At 36.9% G+C, this 25,711-nt stretch overlaps 1 protein-coding gene across 1 annotated transcript in view; it reads left to right on the forward strand.

Annotated features, from left to right (window-relative positions):
- DDX1 (DEAD-box helicase 1) overlaps window positions 1-24,101 on the forward strand; it is a 41,101-nt gene extending 17,000 nt beyond the window's left edge. Inside the window, exons 14-26 of the mRNA XM_028099534.2 lie at window positions 8,334-8,394; window positions 12,022-12,120; window positions 12,965-13,054; window positions 13,832-14,020; window positions 14,681-14,732; window positions 16,722-16,868; window positions 19,984-20,075; window positions 21,413-21,485; window positions 21,638-21,710; window positions 21,794-21,836; window positions 22,571-22,666; window positions 22,960-23,080; window positions 23,773-24,101. Of these exons, the coding sequence (XP_027955335.1) occupies window positions 8,334-8,394; window positions 12,022-12,120; window positions 12,965-13,054; window positions 13,832-14,020; window positions 14,681-14,732; window positions 16,722-16,868; window positions 19,984-20,075; window positions 21,413-21,485; window positions 21,638-21,710; window positions 21,794-21,836; window positions 22,571-22,666; window positions 22,960-23,080; window positions 23,773-23,903 (1,267 nt within the window). The 3' untranslated portion in view covers window positions 23,904-24,101. The remainder of the gene's footprint in view (window positions 1-8,333; window positions 8,395-12,021; window positions 12,121-12,964; window positions 13,055-13,831; window positions 14,021-14,680; window positions 14,733-16,721; window positions 16,869-19,983; window positions 20,076-21,412; window positions 21,486-21,637; window positions 21,711-21,793; window positions 21,837-22,570; window positions 22,667-22,959; window positions 23,081-23,772) is intronic.
- The last annotated feature ends 1,610 nt before the right edge of the window (window positions 24,102-25,711 follow it).

A 25,711-nucleotide genomic window follows, 5' to 3' on the forward strand; every position in this document is an offset into this window, starting at 1 on the left:
GTTCTTCCAGTCCATGAGCATGAAATGTTTTTCCATTTCTTTGTGTCTTCTTCAATTTCTTTCATGAGTATTTTATAGTTTTCTGAGTACAGATTCTTTGCCTCTTTGGTTAAATTTATTCCTAGGTATCTTATGGTTTTGGGTGCAATTATAAATGGGATCGACTCCTTGATTTGTCTCTCTTCTGTCTTGTTGTTGGTGTATAGGAATGCCACTGATTTCTGTGCATTGATTTTATATCCTGCCACTTTACTGAATTCCTGTATGAGTTCTAGCAGTTTTGGGGTGGAGTCTTTTGAGTTTTCTGCATAAAGTATCATATCATCTGCAAAGAGTGAGAGTTTGACTTCTTTGCCAATTTGGATGCCTTTGATTTCTGTTTGTTGTCTGATTGCTGTGGCTAGGACTTCTAATACTATGTTGAATAGCAGTAGTGAGAGTGGACATCCCTGCCGCATTCCTGACATTAGGGGGAAAGCTCTCAGCTTTTCCCCATTGAGAATGATATTCGCTGTAGGTTTTTCATAGATGGCTTTTATGATATTGAGGTATGTACCCTCTATCCCTATACTCTGAAGAGTTTTGATCATGAAAGGATGCTGTACTTTGTCAAATGCTTTTTCTGCATCTATTGAGAGGATCATATGATTCTTGTTCTTTCTTTTGTTAATGTATTGTATCATGTTGATTGATTTGCGGATGTTGAACCAACCTTGCAGCCCAGGGATAAATCCCACTTGGTCATGGTGAATAATCCTTTTAATGTACTGTTGGATCCTATTGGCTAGTATTTTGGTGAGAATTTTTGCATCCATGTTCATCAAGGATATTGGTCTGTAATTCTCCTTTTTGTTGGGGTCTTTGTCTGGTTTTGGGATCAAGGTAATGGTGGCCTCATAATATGAGTTTGGAAGTTTTCCTTCCATTTCTATTTTTTGGAACAGTTTCAGGAGAATAGGTATTCATTCTTCTTTAAATGTTTGATAGAATTCCCCTGGGAAGCCATCTGGCCCTGGGCTTTTGTTTGTTGGGAGATTTTTGATGACTGCTTCCATTTCCTTAGTGGTTATAGGTCTGTTCAGGTTTTCTATTTCTTCCTGGTTCAATTTTGGTCGTTGATACATCTCTAGGAATGCACCCGTTTCTTCCAGGTTCTCTAATTTACTGGCACAGAGTTGCTCATAATATGTTCTTATAATTGTTTGTATTTCTTTGGTGTTGGTTGTGATCTCTCCTCCTTCATGATTTTGTTGATTTGGGTCATTTCTCTTTTCTTTTTGATAAATCTGGCCAGGGGTTTATCAATCTTGTTAATTCTTTCAAAGAACCAGCTCCTAGTTTCGTTGATTTGTTCTACTGTTCTTTTGGTTTCTATTTCATTGATTTCTGCTCTGATCTTTAGTATTTCTCTTCTCCTGCTGGTTTTAGGCTTTATTTGCTGTTCTTTCTCTAGCTCCTTTAGGTGTAGGGTTAGGTTGTGTATTTGAGACCTTTCTTGTTTCTTGAGAAAGGCTTGTATTGCTATATACTTTCCTCTCAGGACTGCCTTTGCTGTATCCCAAAGATTTTGAACAGTTGTGTTTTCATTTTCATTGGTTTCCATGAATTTTTTAAATTCTTCTTTAATTTCCTGGTTGACCCATTCATTCTTTAGTAGGATGCTCTTTAGCTTCCATGTATTTTGAGTTCTTTCCGACTTTCCTCTTGTGATTGAGTTCTAGTTTCAAGCATTGTGTTCTGAAAATATGCAGGGAATAATCCCAGTCTTTTGGTACCAGTTGAGACCTGATTTGTGACCTAGGATGTGATCAATTCTGGAGAATGTTCCATGGGCACTAGAGAAGAATGTGTATTCCGTTGCTTTGGGATGGAATGTTCTGAATATGTCTGTGAAGTCCATTTGGTCCAGTGTGTCATTTAAAGTCTTTATTTCCTTGTTGATCTTTTGCTTAGATGATCTGTCCATTTCAGTCAGGGGCGCGTTAAAGTCCCCCACTATTATTGTATTGTTGTCAATGTGTTTCTTCGCTTTTGTTATTAATTGCCTTATAAAATTGGCTGCTCCCATGTTAGGGGCATAGATATTTACAATTGTTAGATCTTCTTGTTGGATAGACCCTTTAAGTAAGATATAGTGTCCTTTTTCATCTCCCATTACAGTCTTTGTTTTAAAATCTAATTTGTCTGTTATAAGGATTGCCACCCCAGCTTTCTTTTGGTGTCCATTAGCATGGTAAATGGTTTTCCACCCCTTCACTTTCAATCTGGGGGTGTCTTTGGGTGTAAAATGAGTCTCTTGCAGACAGCATATTGATGGGTCTTGTTTTTTAATCCAATCTGATAGCCTGTGTCTTTTGATTGGGGCATTTAGCCCATTTACATTCAGGGTAACTATTGAAAGATAGGAATTTAGTGCCATTGTATTGCCTGTAAGGTGACTGTGACTGTGTATTGTCTGTGTTCCTTTCTGATCTATGCTGCTTTTAGGCTCTCTCTTTGCTTAGAGGACCCCTTTCAATATTTCTTGGAGGGCTGGTTTCGTGTTTGCAAATTCCTTTAGTTTTTGTTTGTCCTGGAAACTTTTTACCTCTCCCTCTATTTTCAATGACAGCCTAGCTGGATATAGTATTCTTGGCTGCATATTTTTCTCATTTAGTGCTCTGAAGATATCATGCCAGTCCTTTCTGGCCTGCCAGGTCTCTGTGGATAGGTCTGTTGCCAGTCTAATGTTTCTGCCATTGTAGGTTACGTATCTCTTCTCCTGAGCTGCTTTCAGGATTTTCTCTTTGTCTCTGAGACTCGTAAGTTTTACTATTAGATGTCGGGGTGTTGACCTATTTTTATTGATTTTGAGAGGGGTTCTCTGTGCCTCCTGGATTTTGATGCCTGTTTCCTTCCCCACATTAGGGAAGTTCTCTGCTATAATTTGCTCCAATATACCTTCTGCCCCCCCTTCTTATTCTGGGATCCCAAATATTCTAATGTTGTTTCATCTTATCGTATCGCTTATCTCTCGAATTCTGCCCTTGTGATCCAGTAGTTGTTTATCTCTCTTTTTCTCAGCCTCCATGTTTTCCATCATTTGGTCTTCTATATCGCTGATTCTCTCTTCTGCCTCATGTATCCTAGCAGTTAGTGCCCCCATTTTTGATTGCACCTCATTAATAGCCTTTTTGATTTCGACTTGATTAGATTTTAGTTCTTTTATTTCTCCAGAAAGGGTGTCTCTAATGACTTCCACACTTTTTTCAAGCCCAGCTAGTATCTTTAAAGTCATGATTCTGAACTCTAGGTCTGACATCGTACTAATGTCCATAATGAGTAGGTCCCTGGCAGACGGTACTACCTCTTGTTCTTTTTGCTGAGGTGATTTTTTTCATCTTGTCATTTTGTCCAGAGGAGAACAGATGAATGAGAGAACAAATGCTAACAGGTTAACAACGTCCCCAGCAGATATACTCTATACAAATCAGAAAAGACCTGAAAGCAGGGGAAAAGAAAGGGAAAGAAAGAAAAAAGAAAGAGAAAAAAAAAGAAAAAGATAAAAACCAACAAAAACAGAACAAAACAAAAAAAAAACAGAATATGATCAAATATGATCAGGCTAGTGGATAGATCAGTGCCACACACTGGATTTTGGGCATATTTTGTTTTGTTAGAAGAAAGTGCCTCCTAAAATTTTAAAGGAAGAAAGACTTACATATGTACAAAATAAGGGTTGATACAATGAAGGGATGGAAGATGACTGTAAAGTTGAAAATTATAAAAGATTTTATAAACGGAATTGATAAGATAAGAAGTTGTTTGAAAGAAGAAAGAAGATTTAAAAAAAAGAAAAAAAAAGGGAGAGACTGTGATCAGGCAGGAGACTAGAACAAAGCCATACAGTAGTGATTTAGGGTATATTTTGATCTGTTAGAAGAAACTGTATCTCAAAATTTTAAAGAGAGAAGAACTTATATATATATGCCAAAAATAAGGGTAACTACTATGAAGGGATAAAATATGACTCTAAAAATGAAAAATAAAAAATGTTTTTTTAAAAAAGGGATTGATAAGATGTTGGTTGAAAAAGGGAAAAAGAAAAAAAAAAACCACAAAAAACAGTTAAAAAAATTAACGTTGAAAAACTAATGAATCGTGGTAAAAAAGCCATGAATTCTTTGTGCAGTATACCCCTAGCGCTGGAGTTCTGCTGTTCTCATTGATCATTAAACTTGGTCTTGGCTGGCTGTTCGTGCTGATCTTTTGGGGGAGGGGCCTGTTGCCATGGTTCCCAAATGTCTTTGCCGCAGGCGGAATTGCCCCGCCCTTGTTGGTCGGGGCTAAGCAAGCTGCTCGGGTTTGCTCTCAGGAGCTTTTGTTCCTTGCAAGGTCTCGGTACAGCTTTGGAGGACCAGGGTGAAAATGGTGGCCTCCCACTCTCTGCCTGGAGGAGCTGAGAACTCGGGGCCCGCTCCTCAGTGTGCCCCCAGAGAAAAGCAGTCAGTCACTCCCGTCTCCGTGGTCTCTGGCCACACTCCGTGCTCACCCGGCCTGTGACCGAGTGTTTCTATTTCTGGCAGCTGACCCAGTGTGGAGTCTGCAAACCCAGCTCCTCCCTGAGCACAGAGCCTGAAGTGGGGCTTAATCCCATGACCCTCAGGTCACGACCTGAGCCAAAACCAAGAATTGGAGGCTTAAGTGACTGTACCACCCAGGCGCCCAAAAATTACTTTTTTAAAGGGAACATTTCATTCAGTTTAGATCCATTACTTCATTTGTGTAGAAAATATATCACTGTTTCTAGCATGTTGGTAAACTTTGGGGAAGCTAAGTCTAGTCTGTCTCACAGGGATGAGGACTTTCCATTTGGCCTTTCACTGGTCACTACCTAGTTAGAGGGCTCTGGGTACCTTTGAGGGAGACCATAAGTTAGGTGATCTTGTGGAGCTCCTTCCTCACTAGCAATGCCTTTTGTTTTGAGGAAGGCCATACCTTATAAACTACTCTGTGGGTTGATTTGTCACTTGATTTTTTTAATTACCTTTTTTATTGAAACATAATTCTCACACCATAAAAGTCACCATTTAAAGTGTACAGTTCAGTCCTTTTTGGCATAGTCAGGTTGTACCAGCATCACCACCGTGTGATTTCAGAAACTTGGAATTGTTGACATCACACAGGACCATCTTTTTAATACTGATCTTTCCTACAAGTTAAACTTACTCAGGGATAAATTATACTTGATGCAATTTTTCAGGTAAAATAATTCTTAATTTTGTTTTGAGGATTGATGCATGTCACTAATTTGGGAACTATTTGAATACCTACTGTGTGTGAAGTCTTAGGCTCAGGGTCAGGGCCATAACAATGAGAAAGTCTTTGCTTTCACAGAATTAAGTGTGGGGGTGTGGGCCTTGTGTGAAAGGGAGAGGAACAGTGGAATAAATGGGATAGAATGCCTGGGGTACGAGAGGGAAAGTCGCTGTCGGAGGACACAACCAGGGCACCTGCTCGCCTAAGGGACTTGGAATTCTTCATGAGGGAGTGTATTTTGGAAGAATGTAAAATGTTAATATGAATGGATTTTTATGCTATAATTATGTGTAAAGATTAACGTGCTTATGGACAGGGACTGGAAGGGAAGATGAATAATAAAATCAATTTATTTGTTAAGAAGGTAAAATTGTGGTTTACTCATTTTGTTATTCTGTACAAATGAGCCTTCCTTGAAAACCCAGCTCAAGTCCTAGTCTGTGAAGCTAACCTGGCTGTACCAGCCCAGTCCTTTCTCCCTCCTGGGATACCACTGACTGTGTATGCCTCACCTTAATCCTTATACACTGTCACATGTTAGTGTTCCTTGTTTTAAATATGCATAGCTTTGCTCATCCCAATTTAGTTTTACAATCCTTAAGTCAAGGGCAGTTCTTTTATATTCCTCAAGCCTACAGTGCTTTGCACACAAGCATAGATTGGGGTGTGTGTATCTTCTGCTAAATTCGTAGGGATAAATATATCTGATAAGGAAAGTGGTTAAGATTATTGTAGCAGAAGAAATGATAGATTTAAGGACCATAGTTTCCAAATCTGGGAACTTAGGAACCTTATTTAAAGATATAAATTATTTATTGTTCTTCTCTTGGATATACTGAATCAGAATTTCCAGGGAATAGGAATTAGAATTTTTTGTTTTCTTAAGAATGGCAACTCTTCAGGTGATTCTTACCTAGATAATCTGGCATCTAATATTACCAGATTTAGGAAATGTAATGGCTCTAGAGTGGTAGGTGGTTAGGGACTATGCTAAGATAGTGGACATTCATAGGTGAGAAAGCACTTTGTGTTCTGTATTTCTCCTATCTAAATTGTTCAAGATGAAGGTAGGAAACCATAAAGCCAATTCTTAATCAGTCGTAGTGTTGTAAGACTCAGTGTTAAAATCATCCACTTTCTTAGTGTGTTCTAAGATTTTTTAAAAGATTGATCATTAAAAATAAAATTAATAAAGGAAGATACATGGTAGGTATTTCTGATTGAAAGTTATCTGGCTGTATCAGGACGTAATTTTGCCTGCTTTATAAGAAGGAGACAATCTTTTGGTAAACAGCTTTAGTGAGGTCTAGTTCACATACCATACAATCCACTCTTTATAAAGTGTTCAGGTTGCTTTTAGTTTTTATTATATTCACAGAGTTGTATAGCTATCAACAAAACCAATTTTTAAACTTTTTCCTCACCCTCAAAGGAAACACTGTACCTGTTAAGAGCCATTTGGTTTCCTCTTGACCTCTCCATGTCAAGGCAACCACTGATATATTTTCTGTCTATAGATTCGCCTCTTTTGGACATTTTACATAAATGGGATTGGGTGATAACATGCTTTTTTCTGACTCGCCTCTCTCACTTAGCATGATGTTGTCAGGGTTCAGTGTGGATCTGTGCTTAGTTCTTTTTTATTGCCCAAAAGTGTCCCATTTGTATGCATGCACCATGTTTTTGCTTATGCATCCATTAGTTGATGGACATTTGGGTTGTTACCACTTTTTGGCTACTGTGTTGTGAACATTAGTTTGCAAGTTTTTGTGTGGACATCATTTTCATTTCTTCTGGATATATACCTAGTAGTGGAATTGCTGGCTCATATAGTAGCTTCATGTTCAGTGTTTTCAGGAACCGCCCAACTGTGTTCTAAAGTGACACCATATTGCATTCCTACTAGTTTTGTGTGAAGGTTCCAGTTTCTCCAAATCCTCATCAACACTTATCTCTCATTTTGATTATAGCCATCCTAATGGGTGTGAAGTAGTATCTTATGGTTTTGATTTGCATTTCCCTAATAGCTAATGATGTTGAACATCTTTTCTTATGCTTATTGGCCATTTGTAATGTCCACATTCTTTGCCCATTTTTCAATTGGGTTGTCTTTTTGTTGAGTTGTGAGAGTTCTTTATATATTCTGATACCCATGTAATATTATTTATTAGAAATAGGATTTGCAAATATTTTCACTCTCTTGATAGTGTCTTTGAAGTACCAAAGTTTTTAATATTGATGAGGTCCAATTTTTTTTTCATTTGTTGCTTTTGTTTTTGGTGTTGTATGTGATGAGACTTTGCCCAACACAAACTCATGAAAATTTACCCCTATGTTTTCTTCTAAGAGTTTTATAGGTTTATGTCTTATAATTGCAGTGTAATTCATTTTGAGCTAATTTTTGTGTGTAGTATAAAGAAGAGATTTAACTTCATTCTTTTGCATGTGCATATCCATTTGTTCCAGCGCCATTGGTGAAAAGACTGTTCTTCCCCCCCGCCCCCAGAATTGCCTTGGCATAAGATGATCTTTTTTAACCTAAACATAAGAAAAAAAAATTATAAGGAATGAGAAAAATTCAAACAATACAAAAGAATATCCTGTGAAAAATAAGTCTTTCACCCCAGTTTTTAGTTATCCTGCCTTGGAGGCAAGTTTTAAAAATTGATATTTATATATTCTTTCAGAGATATTTTATACACATACAGCCACAACTGTCCAAGAAGGTATAGATTGAAAGCAGATTTTGGAACCCCAGCAATTAACCTAGTACAGGAGGACATGGAGATGAACGAGAACTGGCATCCTCTGGGTTCTGAGCTTTCATGTGCTCCTTGGCATGTCGGCCTGCTCTAGCATTTATGTGGCTGCTGGAAATGAAGTGCTCGCTTTCCACCCTCCTGCAGCCTTTTGTTGTAGATTCTTTCTCACCTAACTCAACCTTCATTTCCACTTAAGAGAAATGGATACAATAAATCAAACAATAAAGGAAGCTTTAATCTTTTTTTATGTTATCATTATGGTATTTATTTCAGGGAGCTTCTGATAATTGGAGGTGTTGCAGCGCGGGATCAGCTCTCTGTTTTGGATAATGGGGTAAGTTGTACTTTTAATTTTTAAGAGGTTACATTATGAGTTGTCATTTTGGCAATGTAGTTCTGTTGTGTTTCAAGAAAAATCAAGTGAGGCTGAAATTAGAACAAGATCAAAACAAAATTTGTTCAAAACATGTTGCAAGTATGTCTTTTTTCTTTTCCCAAGAGTATACAGCACCATAGTTACTTCCAAACCCCTCATGCAAAATTCAACATACATGATTTTTTTTTTTTTTTTGGTTTACCTTTTGAGCGCTTGGAGATTTTCTTCTTGCTTTCTCATGAATTAAGAGTCCTTTCTTTTGAGGATAATGGAAAAAGAAGAAACTGGAGTTAGGAATAGAAATGGAAATCAAGTGGATTGCAGAGAATATAGACGTTTTGGCAGTGACCCAAGGGAAGGATGAAAAGTGATAAACTGTGGTTTTAGGAGGAGGGAGATGAGTGCAAATATGGGTCAGGGGAGTCTTACAGAGGGTGCTCAGGCATGCAGTTACAAAGGGCAAAGCTAGAACCAGGATCCTCATTATTGGGGAATATTCTTAACTGGGCTCATCAATTTTGTGAAGCTAGATATAGAAAGGACTTCATAAAATATTTCATATGTATGAAATAACTTGCCTGTTTCAAATTTCTCTTCCCTTTCCTTTCCTAAATATTTTATCATTTAATCTAACCCACCTGATACTGAATCATAGCAAGGAAATATGTCCACTTCCTTCGGTTCCATTGGTGCCCTGTCAAATGAAATTTTATGCCGTATGGTTTAGATTGACCTGGTGTGACATCTTAAAAGCAAAGAATCCTATTACTGTACTTGTTAATACTATTTTAAGATAGTAATATTGCTTTGATAAGTTCTTATTTGCTGTGCTGTATTTTTCAGTGGTTGTAAGAGATTTAATGTTCATTCCCATTCTTGGCTCCTCAAACCCAAATCCATTTTCCTCATAAGTTATTAAGCTTCTTAACTCCTCTATTTTCCAGCTGTGGAGCTTTTAGGGAATTCTGTATGCTTCTCAGTCATATCTAAAATTTGGTACTGGCTAAATCCAATGGCAATGTTATTCTGTGGCTTTCTTGACAGGATTCAGTTCCATTCTACTTAGGGAATCTAATATGTTCTCTTTCTTCTCTTTCCGTCTGTATTCTCTCCTCCTATGATCTCCCATCATCCTCTGGCTCAGCCTTAGTCCTATGTTATGTCTTGTGCTGGGCTAGAAGTCAGCTTTGGAATGAGAGAGTAGAACTATGTAATTTTTACAATTTTAAGAAGTTGCACAGTTATGCAACATGTGCAGTTGAGGCCTAGAGGAATAGTTGGTGCTATTATACGGGGGTAGGGGGTTTCCAATTTATCCTTTTTTAAACCTGAGAGACCCAGTGTCTATATTTCACATAAAGTGAGTTTTCACACTGACTTTAGCTGCTGAAATTGAGAGTGGAAACTCACATGTGGGCTGGAATCCTGTAGTAAAGAGATGTTACACACAGAACCAGAGTGATATTTTGCATTGCTATGTACGGCACCTGTGTCACAGTGCTTGGCACATAGTTGGTTCTTAATACGTTAAACAGACCTTATCTTCATATTTTTAGGCACTATTCTCTACAATGAATTGAGACTTCCTTATAGTCATCAGTACAAATGAAATAGTCGCTTCCGAAAAGTGTTTAATTTTTCATGGGAATATAAATGCCTCATATTGGTTCGAATCAAAAGTCTGTTTAGTGCAGTATTCTGCTTTTTCAAGGGGTGAGATATTGAAGTAATGATACTACAGTGATAAATTTGTTAGGAGAAAGTTATGTTTTTAGGTTACAGTGGAGAAAACAATTAAGAATAGAAGTCAGTTTTCAGGCCGTTTAATAGAGTAGAAGTTTTGTTTTGAATTGCCTAACTTATTGAATGATTTTATATAATATCTTATTTGTGCTCACACACACTCATCCTTATGTACACTTTAAAAATAACTTACCTTTGGGGTGCCTGGGTGGCTCAGTTGTTAAGCGTCTGTCTCCGACTTGGGTCATGATCCCGGGGTCCTGGGACCCGGCCCCGCATCGGGCTCCCTGCTCAGCAGGAAGCCTGCTTCTCCCTCTCCCACTCCCCCTGCTTGTGTTCCCTCTCTCGCTGTGTCTCTCTGTCAAAAAAAAAAATAAAAATAAATAAATAAAAAAACTTACTTTGTTGGCTACTTTCTGGAAATGGACCAAGCACAGCTAAATGCTTAACATATATTTTCTTAGTCAGTTCTCACAGTAGCCCTCAGATAGTACTCTCCCCCATTTTTACAGATTAGGAAGAGGACTTATACTAAATATTAAGTCACTTCCCCAAGATGTTACAACTCCTAGGTAGAGCTTACTTCAAAACCCATATTCCTGATCACTATGAGCTTGATTAAAAGATGTGTGTGTGTGAATGGAAAATGTTCATTGTTTATACTGGTGTGGGGGTTCATTATTCTTTTCCCTTTGAGTATGTTTGAGAATTTTTATAATAAAAAGTTAAATAAAGGGGTGCCTGGGTAACTCTGTCGTTAAGCGTCTGCCTTCAGCTCAGGTCATGATCCCAGGGTCCTGGGACCTAGCCCCACATCGGGCTCCCTGCTCGGCGGGAAGCCTGCTTCTCCCTCTCCCACTCCCCCTGCTTGTGTTCCCCCTCTCGCTGTGTCTCTCTCTGTCAAATAAATAAATAAAATCTTTAAAAAATAAAAGTTAAATAAAACTTGTTCTTGAGTTAGACCTTTTCTCATGTTTGGACTGAGCTTTAAATCCCAGTTTGGGTACTTACAAGCTGTATCATTTAAGTTCTTGTGATTTTAGTATTCTAAACTTCAGTTTCCTCATTTAAAAATAGGACTAATTGGGGCACCTGGGTGGCTGAGTCAGTGAAGCATCCGACTCTTGATCTCAGCTCAGGTGTTGATCTCAGGGTCATGAGCTCAAGCCCCACGTTGGGCTCCACACTGGGCTTGGAGCCTACTTAAAAAAGGGAATAATAATAGTGTTTTCTTGAGTGGTCATGAGATGATACAATACTTGTAAAACATTAGCACAGTGCCTGTTCATTGTAAGCACTTGACATGTAGTAATGTATTCCAAGGTAGTCAGATCGTCATCGTTCTCAACTATAACTACATTTATCAAGCACTTGGCGTACTAGGCATCACGTGATTTATGTATCTCATCTCTCAGTTGCCACAACCGTCTTACGATGTCAAAGGTGTTGCCCATTTCAAAAAAGAAAAAGTTGAAACTAGAAGAGGTGAACTAAGTTGAGGTCACACAACTGGGTAATGGTGGACCTGGGATTTGAATCCTGGTTTGATTTCAGAGTTCCCATAAATTCATTCACTCGGAAAATACAAGTTTTATATATTAGACTGTACATAACAGTTAAGGATGTCAAAATCAGTTACCAAAATCTTCACATTAATTCCAAACCAAATACAGGTTTGGTAATAGGGCATTATCTAGAGCTCCTGTCTTGAGAATTTTGAGCTGATGGAGACTGCTTTAGTATGCATGTTTTCACTGTAAGTAAACCACTGTTGGTTGCTGTTTTACGGTGATCATAATAGTGCTTTGGTTTTCATTAGGTGCTTCTTTTGATATTTTTCAGGTAGATATAGTCGTTGGCACTCCAGGAAGACTAGATGATTTGGTGTCAACTGGAAAACTGAACTTATCCCAAGTTAGATTCCTGGTCCTGGATGAAGCTGTATGTTGAAATATAGTTATGCTTTAAAAAAAAAAAATGTTTGCTTATGTTTTTGGAGATAAAAATATGTTAAAATGATGAAAAAAACCACAATTCGGTCATGATCCCAATACCTAGAAATAATCATTATTACCAGTTTGGTATATTTTCATCCACTCCTTGTATTTATATAAATACTGTTTTATGTGGTAAATCAAGCTATGTGAATCTAGGAAACCCTTTTTTTTCCCTTAATAAAGTAAAAGTATTTCATGTCCTTATTTGTGAACAATTTTTAAAGGTTGTCTAGTGCTCTGTTATATGGATACTTCATGATTTATTTAACCCCTCTTGTGACTAGATATATTGATTTGTTTTTTACTCCAAATAGTTATCTTTGTTGGTACATAGATTATTTTACACATTACAATTATTTTTTCATGTCATAGTTGCACAATGTGAACTCTAAGGACATTAATGTCTTGGAGCCTCTTGAGATGTACTTCCAGAGTATTTTCAATATGAATTGAGGTGGTTTTTTAGCACTGAGGATTTTTGTTTTCATTTGTTCATATTAAAATCGTGTGCTTAAGGATATATGGTAGGAGCGGTTATCTCTCGTATTCATTCTAGAATACTGGAGTATAGTTTTTGGATTGTTTATTGTCAGCTTTTTCATATTTTAGTCACATGGAATTTAAAGTTGAATTTATAATTTGTCTTTATCTGATAGGAAATAATCATTGAGAATATGGGGATATGTTTGTTTATGAATTCATTTCCATTATCTTTCTACATTTGATTTACAAAAGAAGGATTCAGGTATTGATTTAAAAATGTATGCTTTTCTTTGCTTCTCATTCAGGATGGGCTTCTTTCTCAAGGTTACTCTGATTTCATAAATAGGATTCACAATCAGATTCCTCAGATTACCTCTGATGGGAAAAGACTTCAGGTATGAAATGACGGATGCATCTTAAAATACATGTGGACAATTTTTATGTGTTAATGCTTATTTTGTTTTGTTTTACATTTTGTTTGTGTCTTCTGATTTAATTGCTGTATAAAACATTTTCTTTATTACCTGAGCAAATAGTACACACAAAGAAACAGTCTTAAAAGCTTCTTGTAGAAATGAAGGAGAAGGGAACTTGAGGAAATTAGGTGTCACAAAAGATGATAAGTAAAAAATTCTTAGTTGTTTTTTTCTACAGAGCATTTAGAGTTTATATTCCAGACTGTGAGTACTGCTTCCTGTTTGAGGGGGCAATATCTTGAGCTGTTGAATAACAGTTGTTTTCTTCATCATATTTCTTAAAATATTACTCTTATTTTTCTCACCCTTCTTTCCTAGGAAGAATTTGAGAGGTAGAAGAGGCTTTAAGGGGGAGAGAAGGGAATTAATAGTAAGTTAAGATTTTAGATCTTCAGAAACCTCTTCATCTTAGTGTGTAGGACCTTGTGGAATCGATGGCATGGTTTCTGTGGCAGTGGGGGACTTGGTGTGAGCGAGGGGACTCGGTGTGAGCGAGGGGACTCACTGTGAGTGAGGGGACTGTAGATCAGAGAGATTAACCAACCCAAAGTCATACCACTAGTTGCTACTGCAGGGTCAGGTATTAAACTCATCTGTAGATTCCGGGTTAACAGACTTTGGACCCCATATTAGTATTTATACGGTAGAATTATTATTGTAAAATAAAAGTTGATCTAAATTTTTTTTTCCTCTTAGGTGATTATTTGCTCTGCTACTTTGCATTCTTTTGATGTGAAGAAGCTGTCTGAGAAGATAATGCATTTTCCCACGTGGGTTGATTTAAAAGGAGAAGACTCCGTTCCGGACACTGTACACCATGTTGTTGTCCCAGTGAATCCCAAAACTGACAGACTCTGGGAAAGGCTTGGGAAAAACCACATTAGAGTGAGTACTTTACACTTTTAACATTTGTGGAGAATAAAACTTTCATAAACTAGCTTAACCTTGGGCTCTTAGTGATACTTATAGCCAGATATTATACCTAAGAAAAGAGAAGTCCAGCACATTGACCAGAAAAGTTTAGGCCTTGAGAGTGCAGAATAACTGATGGGCTTTTATTTTTTTCTCTGTAAGAGTTACTTTTAACGATCATCTTCCTTGATGTAATTTTTATAAATGAGTAGGATTATGTGTATACATAGATCTAATTTCAGACACAATGATTGCTATTTTTAATAATATTTTAGTGTCCTCTTGAGGTTCCTTATTTTCCTAAAAATCAATTCCATGTGCCCATCTGGTCTCCCCCCCCCCCCCACTATTCTTAGATTTACCTTTATAAAATAAAGGTGTGTTATAGTAAATATACAACATTCTAAAAGCCACCTTTGCGTTTTTATTATTACATTTAAAAATGATTAGCCTTAGATCCACAGTTAAGAAAGGGTTTTCTAAATCTGAAGAATGGTTTTGCCTATATACTCTAAAGATGTATGTCTGAAATGCAGTCCAAAGTTAGAAACATTTTTCCCTTTAAAAAAAATATCTGTTTGGAATCCTTACTTAGCCACTTGCTACCCCTTTTATATCATTTTCTTTTGATAGACTGATGATGTACATGCAAAAGATAACACAAGACCTGGTGCTAATAGTCCCGGTAAGTTGAATGCATGAACAAATAAATGAATGAATGAATGAATGGGTGAATGAATTAATGAATAAATGGTGTTGAAAGATTTTGAAAATGAATTGGTTTGTCTTACTGAATTTATGCCCTATTTTCATGAAGGATTGAGGTGACCTACCAAATTAGAACAGGAAATCTGAAAATAAAAGCAATAAAAATAATAAGGAAAATGGGGGAAATTGCTGTTACCAGTGAACTTAGAGCAGTATTAATCACTGAATTTCACATGTTAGTCTGCTGGCATCCAAGTCATATTTTGGACTTGGGAATTCTTATTTATCGTGGGCTATCAGCAAATTTCTCTGGCAGCAGATTTTATTTTGGTCCTGAATTCCAGGAGAAATGTCACGTAGATTCTTCGTTGAGGGAATTAAGTAACAAAGGAAAATGTCTTTAGCTTACAACTTTGTGAAAGATACAGAAATTATCTTGAAATATGTTATCTATTCTTTTTGTGTGTGGTAAAGTATACCTAACACAAAATTTCCCATTGTAACCATTTTCAAGTGGATCAAGTTCAGTGGCATGAAGTACATTCCTACTTTGCATCCATTGCCACTATCCATCTCCAGGATTTTTTCATCTTCGTAAACTGAATATCATTAAACCATTAAATATTTATCAGTTTTTTTAAAAAGCTGAACATTTAATTCAATGAAGATACTTTTGTGCAGAGAGGAGACCGTTTGTTTCAGGTGCATAATATTTTAAAGATCTATGAAGGTACATTGTTTTGCAAGGATAGTGCTTATAGAACCTAGAGTAGATCACAGACCCATTAGGCTGCGTGTTTGATGTCAGATGTCTCAGCTGGATCATTGGGAAGCGTGAGACTGCCCTTGCTTCACGGTTGGACTCATGGGTAGACTTATGACAAGTATCCGAAAGGTGAATTTTCTGAAATCTTGATTAAATAGTGTCCCTTTGAATTCAGTTTTATGTGCAGTTCCAAATTTATAAAGTGCTTGCTCACTAGCCTTATTGTTAGAGAAGGGCAGAGACGCTGGTGGTTCAAAATAGTGTATCCTCCCACTGTTGGAGAATGCATTTTATAAAATAAAAATTGTTACTTCGTGTATTTTTTCTTGTAAGTGTTTTGCTTAAGTTTATACAACAATTAGGTATGACTAGAGAGACTTCAGAAATATGGTGGATTACAGAATTAAAATTTCACATTAGATAGTTGGTAACCGTAGTGCAACTTCCTACTGAAACAGAGATGGGGGGTGATGGCTAAGAAATGACTTAGTTTGACATACAGTTTTTATTCTGTAGAGCGAAGTATGAACTTTCTGATGTTAGATTGATTTAAAAAGTACATTAATTGGGGCGCCTGGGTGGCTCAGTCGTGAAGCGTCTGCCTTCAGCTCAGGTCCCATGATCCCAGGGTCCTGGGATCGAGCCCCGCATCGGGCTCCCTGCTCCGTGGGAAGCCTGCCTCTCCCTCTCCCACTCCCCCTGCTTGTGTTCCCTCTCTCGCTGTGTCTCTCTCTGTCAAATAAATAAATAAAATCTTTAAAAAAAAAAGTACATTAATTATTTTTAAAAGGGGTTAAAATAATTGACTAAACATTTATTGAGCACTTAGGGAAGTTAATGCAAGGCAGAATATGATTAGTTGTCCGTGAGAGGTAGAAACAGTTTTGTTGTAGGTATGAAGTTCTGTTTACTCGTGTGTTTGTATGTCAGTTTTCCCTCATAAGAAGTATGGTTATAGGTGTTTTGGTGCCCCCTAAACTGGCACAAATGTACATTAACAGAAATAGAAATAAATGAGTGAATGGATATTTTCTCACCATTTCATCCTATCTTAATCTTACTTACTTTTGTCAGTAATACTTATATTAAAACAGAGTGTTTTAGATGAGTTAAGCAGTAAGTCTATGATTGTAATTGTGTGTGTTTATAACAATTTTAGATTGAAATTCTTTTTCCGTTTTTGTTGTTATGGTATTCAAGAGATGTGGTCTGAAGCTATTAAAATCCTGAAGGGGGAGTATGCTGTCCGGGCAATCAAGGAACACAAGATGGATCAAGCAATTATTTTCTGTAGAACCAAAATTGACTGTGATAACTTGGAGCAATATTTTATGCAACAAGGAGGAGGTAATATTTCCTCACTTAAAATAAATTGTGTTTATCTCCTCATTTAATAGATTATTAGTCTCATGTTGTTGAGGCCTAGAGTGCATGCACAGAATTTAAAGTAGTGGTGGTGTATTGTGAGTATCTATGCTCATCTAGTACTTTTTCATAGGATAAGCCCCAGGAAAACAGTGAGGGCTTTCCAGGTTCAGTAGAGTGTTCTGAGGCCCTGCTGTCATTTGGAAGAAGGGTAATGTTATTGATTAACTTTAATATTAAAATTTCAAGTATAATCATTAAATAATAGAATGTATATCTTCTAAACCAATGAGGAAAAAACCATCTTAAAAAAGCTAAGAAAGCAAGAGGAAAAATAATAAGAAAAAGCAGAATGGTTAGAAATTACGGAGTAAGATGGCTGGTGGAAAAATCTGAGCATATGAGTAAACACTATGTATCAGTGGACTGAAGTCCTCGTTTAAAAAGCATAGATGGTGGTTAGACTGCTATATCCTATTTACAAGAGACATACTTAAAACCTGAGGACATGGATAGATTGAAAGAGCTGAAAAAATATATGTATCAGCTAAACTACTAATCAAAAGACAGTTGGTTTAGCTATATTAACAAGAGATGCAGTAGAATTTAAGACAAAAATATTAACTAGAAATAAAGGTCACTATGTAATCAAATAGTTAACCTACAATGAATATATGATGATTCTAATGTTATGCTCCTTATAACATGAAATAAATAAACCAACATGAAGAGATGCTCAACATGCTCAGTCGTTAGGGAAATGCAAAGTCACAATGTAATACCATTGTACGCTCATTGTAATGGCTGGATTAAAAATACAACGCCAGATTTTGGTGAGGATGTGGAACAGCTGGAGCACTCATACTAGTTGCTGCGCAGCCACGTCGGTAAAAGGTCTTACATTTTTAAATAAAATTGACATTGCTGTCTTATGGCTTAGTAATTCAATTCCTAAATATTTACTCAAGATAAGTAAAATTTATCCAAGATTTATTGACAAAAGCTATGGGCAAGAATGGTCATAGCAGCTTTATTTATTATAGCCCCAAACTGAAGATATACCAGGTGGCTCTCAGTAGGGGAATGGCTTAAATCAGATGTGAAATCTTTTCAGTGGAATACTGCTTGGTGATACAAAGGAGCGGATTCAGCAGCTGGGGGTGAATTTCAGACAACTTGCAGAATGAAAGATTTCTTACACAAGCCTATATTCTGTATGATTCCATTTGCGTGAAGTTCTAGAAGAGTCAGAATTAATCTGTAAGGGGAAGAAACCCACAATAGTGGTTTTTCCCCAGCAGAATGGAAGTGGGGTTAACTGGGAAAGGGCATGAGGGTACTTTGTGGAGTGGCATTCATATTCCCTATCTTGACAGGGCTTTGGGCTGCATAGGTGCATGCATTTGTCAAAACTCAGTAGATACACACTTAAGATTTGTACATTTCCTTGTATGTAACTTTCACCTGGAAGGAAAATCATAAAACCTAAATAAATAACTGCATCTCTAGTTAAGGAGGTGCATGCTGAACTGTGTACAGATACTTGCAATTTACATTGAAATGTATCAAAAATATAAAAATAAATTCATAGGAAAAAGGGCTAGATAGACAGTAAAGGAAATACAGTAAATGTTAATGGTATAATCTAGGAGGTGAAAATATAGCTATCTACTTTTAGAATTCTTTCATTGTTGCTGTGTTTGAAAGTACAATGTAAAAATATATAAAGCAAAAATTGACAGATGTACAAGGTAACAGATAAATCCTGCTTTCATAATGGGGAGAACTCTAACACGTCTCTTTTTGTAATTGATAATACATCAGGGAGCCAGAAAACTCAAAACATTTTAAAAAGTTGGAACAAATGGTCATATGAAGAACAGGTTATATTGTTCATTACAGTGAACTGTTTAGTACCTTCCCCCCGCCCCGCCCCCAAGTCATAGCAAACAGACTTGCTTGGTTGTTTTTAGTTACAGCAGCTGTTTTGTAATACTTCCTGTCCGTATTGGTTTTGAATGGAGGATTATTTGATTATTTGGTTAGAAATGCCATTGCTCAAGCAGTAATATTCTTTAGTTCTTTTTACCTTCCTTCCCTAAGTATTCTGGGTACCTTTGTCTAAAAACCAAGTTTCCAAAACCAAAATAACACAATATATACCAGAACTTCAGAGGTTTAAGAGAGGGAATTAAGGATCCCTCCCTTCTCTCTACACAGTTCAACTGGGGAGTAGGAGTGTATTTGTGATATTTTCCTAAACCACCTGAATTCAGAATGCAATAAGACCTAAGCTGTAGGCCTCTGGAAGTTCTGATTAGTTATTATTTCTTCTCTGCATAATTAGTTCTTGTGTTAGTCATTTTGGGTGGGTAGCTTTCATAATATATTTTTCCTTGAATTCTGAAGTAATTTTATTGAACCTAAACTTTACTGTGGAGAGTAGTTACGGCATAATTGTTACTCTGTGCTCATACTGGAGCCTCCTACAGGTTCTGTTGTGCTCTAGAAGGCTGTTTACCCTTACTTTGGTCTGGACTGGACTGCTTTTTGTTACTATATCTACTTGAGCTTTATTTTTAGGATTGGCTACCACTGCATCTGCCTTTCCATCCTACCAGTTTGCTTCTAATCTGCTTTGGCCAGGGTACCTCCAGAGGATGGTAGGCTTGTGGATGTGGCCTTTAGTAAGGGCATGAACTTCATAATGCCTCTTTTGTTCTTCCAAGATAGATCTCTCTTGTCTACATTTTTTGGTTCTTTGCTTTATATGGGATAGGAGAGGTTCCTGCTATACATGTATGTTTTCCTTTTAGTAACACATCTTAATTGGCATACTGTTCTGTCTACTTCTGCAGATCAGGAAAAGTGACTTAAAAATGTCCTTCAAAGCAAATCAGTTCTAATGCTCATGGAGTTTATTTTAATGGCATTTCACCTATGACAGAAATTGTGTTAACCATGGTTTATGGCAGATTGGGGTATAGATTTCTGTAGAATTATATGGCACCATTGTAGTCTGAGTGTTGTTGGTTTTTTGACATATTCTTTGGTGTAATATTTTCCAAGGTTAACTGTTTAATGTGCTTTTCACCAGGACCTGATAAAAAAGGACACCAGTTCTCATGTGTTTGTCTTCATGGGGACAGAAAGCCTCATGAAAGGAAGCAAAACTTGGAAAGATTTAAGGTAGTGCTATTTAGTTGATTGTATTTCCTTAATAATTAAGAGGAGATTTGTAGCCAATTTTAATCAGTTCCAGTTAATATTATTAAAGCCATTCTTGTCCTAGAAATTTCAAAAGATTTTTACCCTGTTGGAATATCCTTGCCATGACAGCAGGGCTTAGTCATCTTTAGCAGTCAATAGTAAATTAATATATTCTCTGCACAACACTGCTGTGATAAGAATTTTCAACTTAAGTTTTAGTTAAATTCTTTCAGGTAGATATTTTTAGGAGAAGCATCACGGGATAGTTAAACTGTGTCTGTGAGTCTTATTTTTTTTAACAGTTTGTAGTAATACCCCTAGAGAAGTTAATTTGTAGATTAATTTAAGATAGGTATCAAGAATATGGTTTTGTGGAATTAAAAATACTTGTAATTGTTTGGGGCACACTGTCTCGTTACATCCTGGCAGCCCGGGAACAGGTTGGTTAGCTCTTGGTGGAGGTGGGGAGGGCTTGAGCCATTTAGAACACAAGGTCAGTAGCCTCCACCCACTCCATTCTCATTACTTACCAGTGTGTTTACCCCAGTGCAGACAGAGTACAAATAGTATTTTCTCTCAGACCCATCATATGAATAAAAGGTGGGAAGAACTGAGCTTAGGAACTTTGGGTTATGCTTCCACACTGAGCAGAATGTGGATATTGAAGCATGTTTTATGGTCGCATTTCAGTGTGTGTGTCGGACCATCTCTACCCAGGGTCTTACGCTGGACCCCAGCTCAGCATCCCTTCCCCACCCCGTCTCTAACTTTGCTGTGCCTTGGGGCACAAATGGCATCCAGAGACTAATTTGTATTTCCTTGGTGAGAGCACTGGGGCCCACTCTCTGTTCCCTTGTCTTAGGATTTTGTCTGTTGTCACAAAAAGTGTAACCTAAAGGTAAAATACCTAGTATTCTGAATTTATTTTAATATAAGGGTAAAGATAATGCTTATATTATAACATTTTTGTTCTATTTTATCTTTCCTTTTTTTTTAATTTTATAAACTTTCTTTTGAATTATCAGTCAGGATTTCTAAAGATAAAGCCAAATTATAGCAGTTTAATGTCTTTGGTGTGAGAAAAAAGAAAATAAAAAATGAATCCAGTTATTGATTTATTCACCTTAAATGTCTTGTTTTAGTAGATCATAACTTAAAAATTTAAGATATGGTGCAGTGCATTATGAATATCTGTACCTCTAATCTGATAGTAACACATTAGTTATTAGAGGTCTCATTTACTGGAATGGTAGTATTTCTATTTATTTTTTAGTCTATGTCCTAATAAATTCCTTTCTCTCCTCTCTTCTCTTTAGAAAGGAGATGTAAGATTCTTGATTTGCACAGATGTAGCCGCCAGAGGAATTGATATCCATGGTGTTCCTTATGGTAAAAAGAAAGTTTGATAACTGCAATTTAAATTTTGTGGAATTCAAAGTTAACCCTCTGATGTTTTTGAAATATTTAGAACATCAAACATCTAATGAGGTTGAAAATTTTAGAAATTAATGGCAATTGGTAATAATTATTTTGATTTGCAGTTATAAACGTCACCTTGCCTGATGAAAAGCAAAACTATGTACATCGAATTGGCAGAGTAGGAAGAGCTGAAAGGTACTGCTGTAATTTTTTTTTTTTTTTTTTATGCTTCTATGCTTCCGGAATAAAGTCTAATAAAGACTTCTAAAATCTTTCAGGATGGGTCTGGCCATTTCCCTGGTGGCAACAGAGAAAGAAAAGGTAATCTTTTCAGTGCTGTATTATATTCATTGTTTGTGTTGTCATTTTAGATGTTGGAAGTAAAAGCAGTTTGGTTTTTCCATTTACATTGAATTCAGTTGCATATGGAATATAAATGAACTTTTTAATGGCATCTTTTTCTCCATATTCTTGAATGGACCTGCAGTAGGATGAAATTTAGAAAGGAAAAATGCAAAATGTAATTTTCACTAATAGCTTTAATGTACTTGATTTCACCAAAAACTATTTAAGCCCTCCCTGACATCATGTCAGAGAAAACTTTTGTGGGAGAGGGTGGTAACTTATTATTTTGTAATATAATTTGATATAATTTTATGGAATAGTTTCAAGAATAAGGAATTCCCATAAACTCATTGTCCAAACTAGTTGTTCATTTTGCTTTTTGCTATTTGCTTTATTATAGAAAGCATTTGGACCTTATTTATACCATTCTCCAGTATTTACTTTTTCATCCTTGTCTTTATCTGAGAATTCGTTTCTGTAATTGACATGCATTTTAGGAAGACTTCAGGATTATTCTCAAAAAGAACTTTTTCAGAAGACCTAGTTAATGAGCTCCTGAATGGTGGTAGTAATTGGATGACATACCATACTGCAGTCTGTTTTCCTTGTTCCTTGGGGACAGAAAGTATTTAAAAAACTAATTGAGAATACAAATATCTAGCATGTTTCAGTCTCCATACATGTTAATATTTTTTCCATCTTTCATGTAGGTTTGGTACCATGTATGTAGCAGCCGTGGAAAAGGATGTTATAACACAAGACTCAAGGAAGATGGTGGCTGTACCATATGGTACAATGAGATGCAGGTAAGACTCCTAAAAAACGTACTAAAATTGGCAAAAATAGACCACATTTAATTATAAAAGTAATACCTCAGCTTTTATCTATTTGTTAGCTGTGAGGAAAAGTAGTAATTGATTATAAAGTTAGTTATAGTTTTGTACATTGTAACTTGTGAGTTTATCTCTTCAGAAATCTAACTTCCATTTATCCTAAGTATTATAGTCCTCCTGGTTTTATTGGACACTGTTAAAATGCAACTCTGTCAAAATGAAATTTTTATTTGAAAATGCTTTTTATATTTCCTTTCCTCTCTTAGTTGCTGTCTGAGATAGAAGAGCATCTGAATTGCACCATCTCTCAGGTTGAACCAGATATAAAGGTACCAGTGGATGAATTTGATGGCAAAGTCACCTATGGTCAGAAAAGGGCCGCTGGTGGTGAGTTTTGAATTACTTTAATTTCTATTTTAAATGTGAATGTGTCCTTCTTGGGCTTCAATGTATAGAAGAGAGTAATTTCATACCATCATGGTACGTGTCTATTTTTAGTTTATTAATCATTTCCTCCTTATTAACTCTCATAGCACGGTATCCATACCTGTCTTGTAGCATTTTTTTGGTTGTGTGATTTGTATGCGAATGAAGAACAGCGGCTTAGCTGTTTCTCTTGAGGTATTAATGTTACAAAGAGTAGTTGAACATTTATGGAATTATTAGGAAGTGAATATAATGGCAGTTTTGAAAAAAGAATTGAAAACCTTTGATTTAATTTCAAGTGGTAACCCAGCATACTATTTCCTTTGCCTGGAATGCCCTTAGCTCATTCCTGAAAATTTTTTTTTTAAGATTCAGGGTAGTGAGCCTAGTGGTTTCCAAACCAAAAAAAAAAAAAAAAAACAAGGAGTGGAGGAGGGGTTGCTAGGGGCCTGGGGACACTATTAGCGAGGTCTGATCATTCATTTATATGGATTTAACGTCTTTAAAACTCACTTGTGGAGATGACTTGCCCGGTAGTACATTTTTATTGCTAGAAGCAATGTATAAATGGATGTAATTGAGCCAGAGTATTGCTGACAAGTTATTTCAAGCATGTCATTTACATTACTTTATAATTTGTGTGTGTGATGCAGGTGGAAACTATAAAGGCCATGTGGATATTTTGGCACCTACAGTTCAAGAGTTGGCTGCCCTTGAAAAGGAGGCGCAGACATCTTTCCTGCATCTTGGCTACCTTCCTAACCAGCTGTTCAGAACCTTCTGATTTTAACGTACACTGAATAAGATTTGAGTAATAAAAGTCTGTAGTCTTAAAACTCTAAAACAGTTGTATTGCTTCCAAGCAGCAGTATTTATAGTAACATAAGCTATTAATGCTAACTCTTCCATGTCAAGAAACATTAATCTTAGGAATTCTTCATAAAATGGCAACCTAATGAGAATAATAAATTTGATGACTATATTTTTATGAAGGTTTGCGTCTTATTTTTAAAGTTACTTGATAGTTTTCTTTTTCAAGAAAACTATGGCTTGATGAGGTAAAGTTTATGGGTATGTGAATTTGGCAGAGGACCTGCGTGGAACCACCAGTGAATATCTTGAGTAGAATTTATCATAGGAAGTGATCCTAAATGGAGATGTTCTTGAGATGTTGTAGTTACCTAGGTATACGCTGAAGCCGGAGGAAACTCGTGACAGGAAAGAAAATTGGATGATCCCAAGGCAGAAGGACAGCTTGGTTAGTTTTAGGGGGCCTGGAGTTTTTTAGAGAGGTCGAAAGGGTTCTGCGTCTAAGGGTTGAAGGCTGGTGTGTGATGGTGACGGTAGAGATGTATCTTGGAAGGTTTACCTTCTTTCTAAGAACTTTCTTTCCACAGGATAGTTACTTATAAAGATAAGACTGTTCTGTTTTCCTGTGTTTTTAAAATTACACACAGTTCTTTGGAATGTATCTCCTCAATCCCTTTTGCCTAAGATACAAGAAGGAAAAGAGAAAATTTAAACAGATAAAATTGAGTTGTTATTTTGTGCCTTTTGACTCTTAGTTAATAAAGTATAATTCCTGTGCTAGAACACAGGGTACTATAAATTCTTGTATGATGGTTTTCAAACCTTTTAGCACTGAAATATTTTCTTCAAACAAAATCTTGAGTGAAACTCAGCGTAGACATTACCAGTGGGAAAACCATTGCCTAGTATTTTGAGTCATAGTTTGTGTGAAATGATGAAGAGAATATCATCCTCTCACATTTAGACCATGTTCTTTGGAGATGTCCTTGAACCGCCCCAGCTGATCTCAGAGCTATGCGCTGACAGCCCTCCAGTGTCCACGCGTATTAATCACTGCTTTAGAAAGGGGTTATTTTAACTGATATAACAGCAAGGAAAAAACTGAGATCCAGACCACTTAAATACTGGGGCTGGTGGTGGTCCTTTTATAGTTGCAGAAGCGCAGTTTGGAGGAACGCATGCACATGTGGCCTGGTTTGGAGAAGTGAGCTAGAACTTGGGTTCCTCAGTCTCCACTTCTACTCTTTGTCTCCCATTGTAAGATGATCCTCAGGTCCAAATGGGTAGGTCAGGGAAGAATGGAGACTGGAAGTGGGTATTTGGCTTTTCCAATGCAAATTACTGTCCACCTGCAGTGACCTGGGCAACGGAGTTTCTAAAAGGGCAAGCTGTGTGTGACCAGACCAGCAGAGGGTAGCCAGGAGACCTGGCTGGCCCTTTCTAGCTACTCATATCACCAGTAACTGCTCCCTTTACTTAGTCCCTATTTCTAGATACCCATTCCTTCAGGCCTCTGGATTCACGCTAACGAAGTAAAGAACTGTTAAAAGTCTGCTTAAAGAGGTGGTCACTGAGCCATGAGGGATGCTAATTTGCCTCCCTTCTTCCTTTTAGAAGCAGAACCTCCTGAGTTTTCGGCAGAACCAGATTGCCTAGCTAGAGACTGCCTTTCCCAGGCTCTGGTCAGGGGGTATGAGCGGCAGTGATGCGCACAACTTCTTGGTCACGTCCTGCACCTGCCCTTGCTCTCCTCTCTCAAGCTGCAACTCGGAGATGGTATTA

The sequence above is a fragment of the Eumetopias jubatus genome, unplaced genomic scaffold, assembly GCF_037043125.1.
Source record: "Eumetopias jubatus isolate StellerSeaLion01/CBP00866 unplaced genomic scaffold, mEumJub1_p1.0 scaffold_9, whole genome shotgun sequence".
Taxonomy (NCBI): Eukaryota; Metazoa; Chordata; class Mammalia; order Carnivora; family Otariidae; genus Eumetopias; species Eumetopias jubatus.